Raw genomic sequence first — 2,248 nt, forward strand, 5'->3', positions numbered from 1 at the left:
CGGGACAGCCCCATGCCATGGGACAGCCCCATCCCACCCTGGGGACAGTCCTATCCCCACCATGGGGACAGCCTCATCCCATGGGACAGTCCCATCCCCACCCTGGGGACAGCCTCATCCCATGGGACAGTCCCATCCCCACCCTGGGGACAGCCTCATCCCACCCTGGGGACAGTCCCACCCCATGTCCTACTTGATATCCAGCTCCTTCGCCTGCTCCTTCAGCTTCTTGGCCAGGAACCGCCGCAGCTTGGTCCTCCAGTTCAGCAGGGCCCTGGGTGGGGTGGCAGCAGTCAGGGCCAGCCAGCAGGCCCAGCGAGGGGCTGTGGCTGTCCCCAGGCCCAGCTGGSGCTGGGCTGTCCCAGTGTCCCCTGGCACCTGAGCTCCTTGCGACCCAGCACTCGGATGTCCCTGCAGCACTGGCGCAGCTCCTCTGTGGTGGAGCTGTGGTTCTCCAGCTCACCATCCCCCAGCGTGATCTGGGACAGGGACAGGGACAGGGAGTGAAACCCCAGCCTGCCCTCCCTGGGACAGGGAGTGAACCCCCAGCCTGCCCTCCCCAGGACAGGGACAGGGACAGGGACAGGGACAGGGACAGGGACAGGGACAGGGACAGGGACAGGGAGTGAAACCCCAGCCTGCCCTCCCCGGGTTAGGGACAGGGACAGGGAGTGAACCCCCAGCCTGCCCTCCCCGGGACAGGGACAGGGAGTGAACCCCCAGCCTGCCCTCCCTGGGACAGGGACAGGAGCAGTGACCAGGACTGGAAAAGGGACAGGGGGGCAAGGACGAAGGCAGGGACAGGGACAGGGACTGGGACCAGGACCAGGACAGGTACAGGGACAGGGGCAGGGACAGTGGCGAGGACAGGAGCAGGGACAGACACAGGGACATAGACAGGGAGCCATTCCAGGCCCACACCTCGTTGGCCTTAGAGAGGAAGTCCACAGGGTTGGGGGCCTTGAGGAAGTCCATGAGGGTGAAGCGGTGGTACAGGGTGGTGTCACCCTCGGCGTAGCCTTCAGCCTGGGGGGGACAGGGGCAGTGAGACACAGGGCAGGGCACAGACAGGAGCTGCCACCAGCCCTGATGAGTGGATGGGCTCACCAAGCTCACACCTTGCTGCAGTGCTCACCTAAACCTGTCTGAGGGTGGCACTTGGTGACCTTGGAGGTCTTTTCCAGCCTTCACATGAGCTGGGTCAAGTGACCAGCCCCAGCTCAGACACCAGAGCGGACAGTGACGGGTTTGTGTCACCTCCACATCCAGCTGAGGCCACCTGGCACAGATTTACATCCCCAAACCACCTCAGACACCAAAGCTGACAGTGACAGTTTTGTGTCACCTCCATGCCCAGCTGAGGCCACCTGGCACGGATTTATTGCCCCAAAGCCAACTCGGAGAGACACAAAGCCCATAGCCAAACCCATCCCCAGCCCCACAATCCCCACTTCAACACTGCACAACTTTCAGATTGAAAACCTCCCCCAAACTAGCTCTTCCAACACTTTCCATCCCCAAATCTTTCCCCTTCCTGAACAATTTGGGTTATTATCCCCAATCCTTCAAGCCCAATCCCACTTGTGCCTGGCCCTGCTTGTACCTTGGGCTTCTTTTTGCTGACCAGCTCGCTGACRGACTTGGTGGGGACCTCCACGTCCTTGAAGGCGTATTTGGGGTCAAAGAACTTGCTGTCAATTTTGTCTGGAGCTTGATAACCTGGGAGGGAGGGATAAAAGTCATCAGAGACCTTCCTCTGGGATGGAGGGATCACAGCAACCCAGAATGGAGGGATCAGAGCCATGAGAGCCATTCCTCTGGGATGGAGGAATCAGAGCAACCTAGAATGGAGGGATTAGAGCCATTCCTCCTCAGACAGACGGACCAGAGTCATCAGAGACATTCCTCTGGGAGGAGAAATCAGAGCAACCCAGAATGGAGGGATCAGAGCCATGAGAGCCATTCCTCTGGGATGGAGGAATCAGAGTCACGAAAGCCATTCCTCCTGGGATGAAAGAATCAAAGCCATCGTAGCCATTTCTCCTCAGACAGAGGCACCAGAGCCACCCAGAATGGAAGAATCAGAGGCATCAGAACCATTCCCCCAGGATGGAGGGATCAGAGCCATTCCCCCTGGGGAGAGGGCTCAGAACCATTTGTTCATTGAAACAGCAATCAGCCATCAAAATAATTTCTCCTGGAATTGAGGAATCACAGCCATCAGGGCCATTCCTCCCAAAATGTAGGA

General features: G+C 58.9%; 1 protein-coding gene across 1 annotated transcript in view; it reads right to left on the reverse strand.

The window, feature by feature from the left end:
* The window catches only part of FTSJ3 (FtsJ RNA 2'-O-methyltransferase 3), a 12,949-nt gene that overhangs the window by 7,562 nt on the left and 3,139 nt on the right, over positions 1 to 2,248 (reverse strand). Inside the window, exons 7-10 of the mRNA XM_057388420.1 lie at positions 1,604 to 1,719; positions 922 to 1,026; positions 379 to 479; positions 194 to 274 (exon numbers count right to left, since the gene is read on the reverse strand). Coding sequence (XP_057244403.1) covers positions 194 to 274; positions 379 to 479; positions 922 to 1,026; positions 1,604 to 1,719 — 403 coding nt within the window. The remainder of the gene's footprint in view (positions 1 to 193; positions 275 to 378; positions 480 to 921; positions 1,027 to 1,603; positions 1,720 to 2,248) is intronic.

The sequence above is a fragment of the Malurus melanocephalus genome, unplaced genomic scaffold (genome assembly GCF_030028575.1).
Source record: "Malurus melanocephalus ecotype Western Australia unplaced genomic scaffold, MMel_1.1 scaffold_1914, whole genome shotgun sequence".
Lineage (NCBI taxonomy): Eukaryota > Metazoa > Chordata > Aves > Passeriformes > Maluridae > Malurus > Malurus melanocephalus.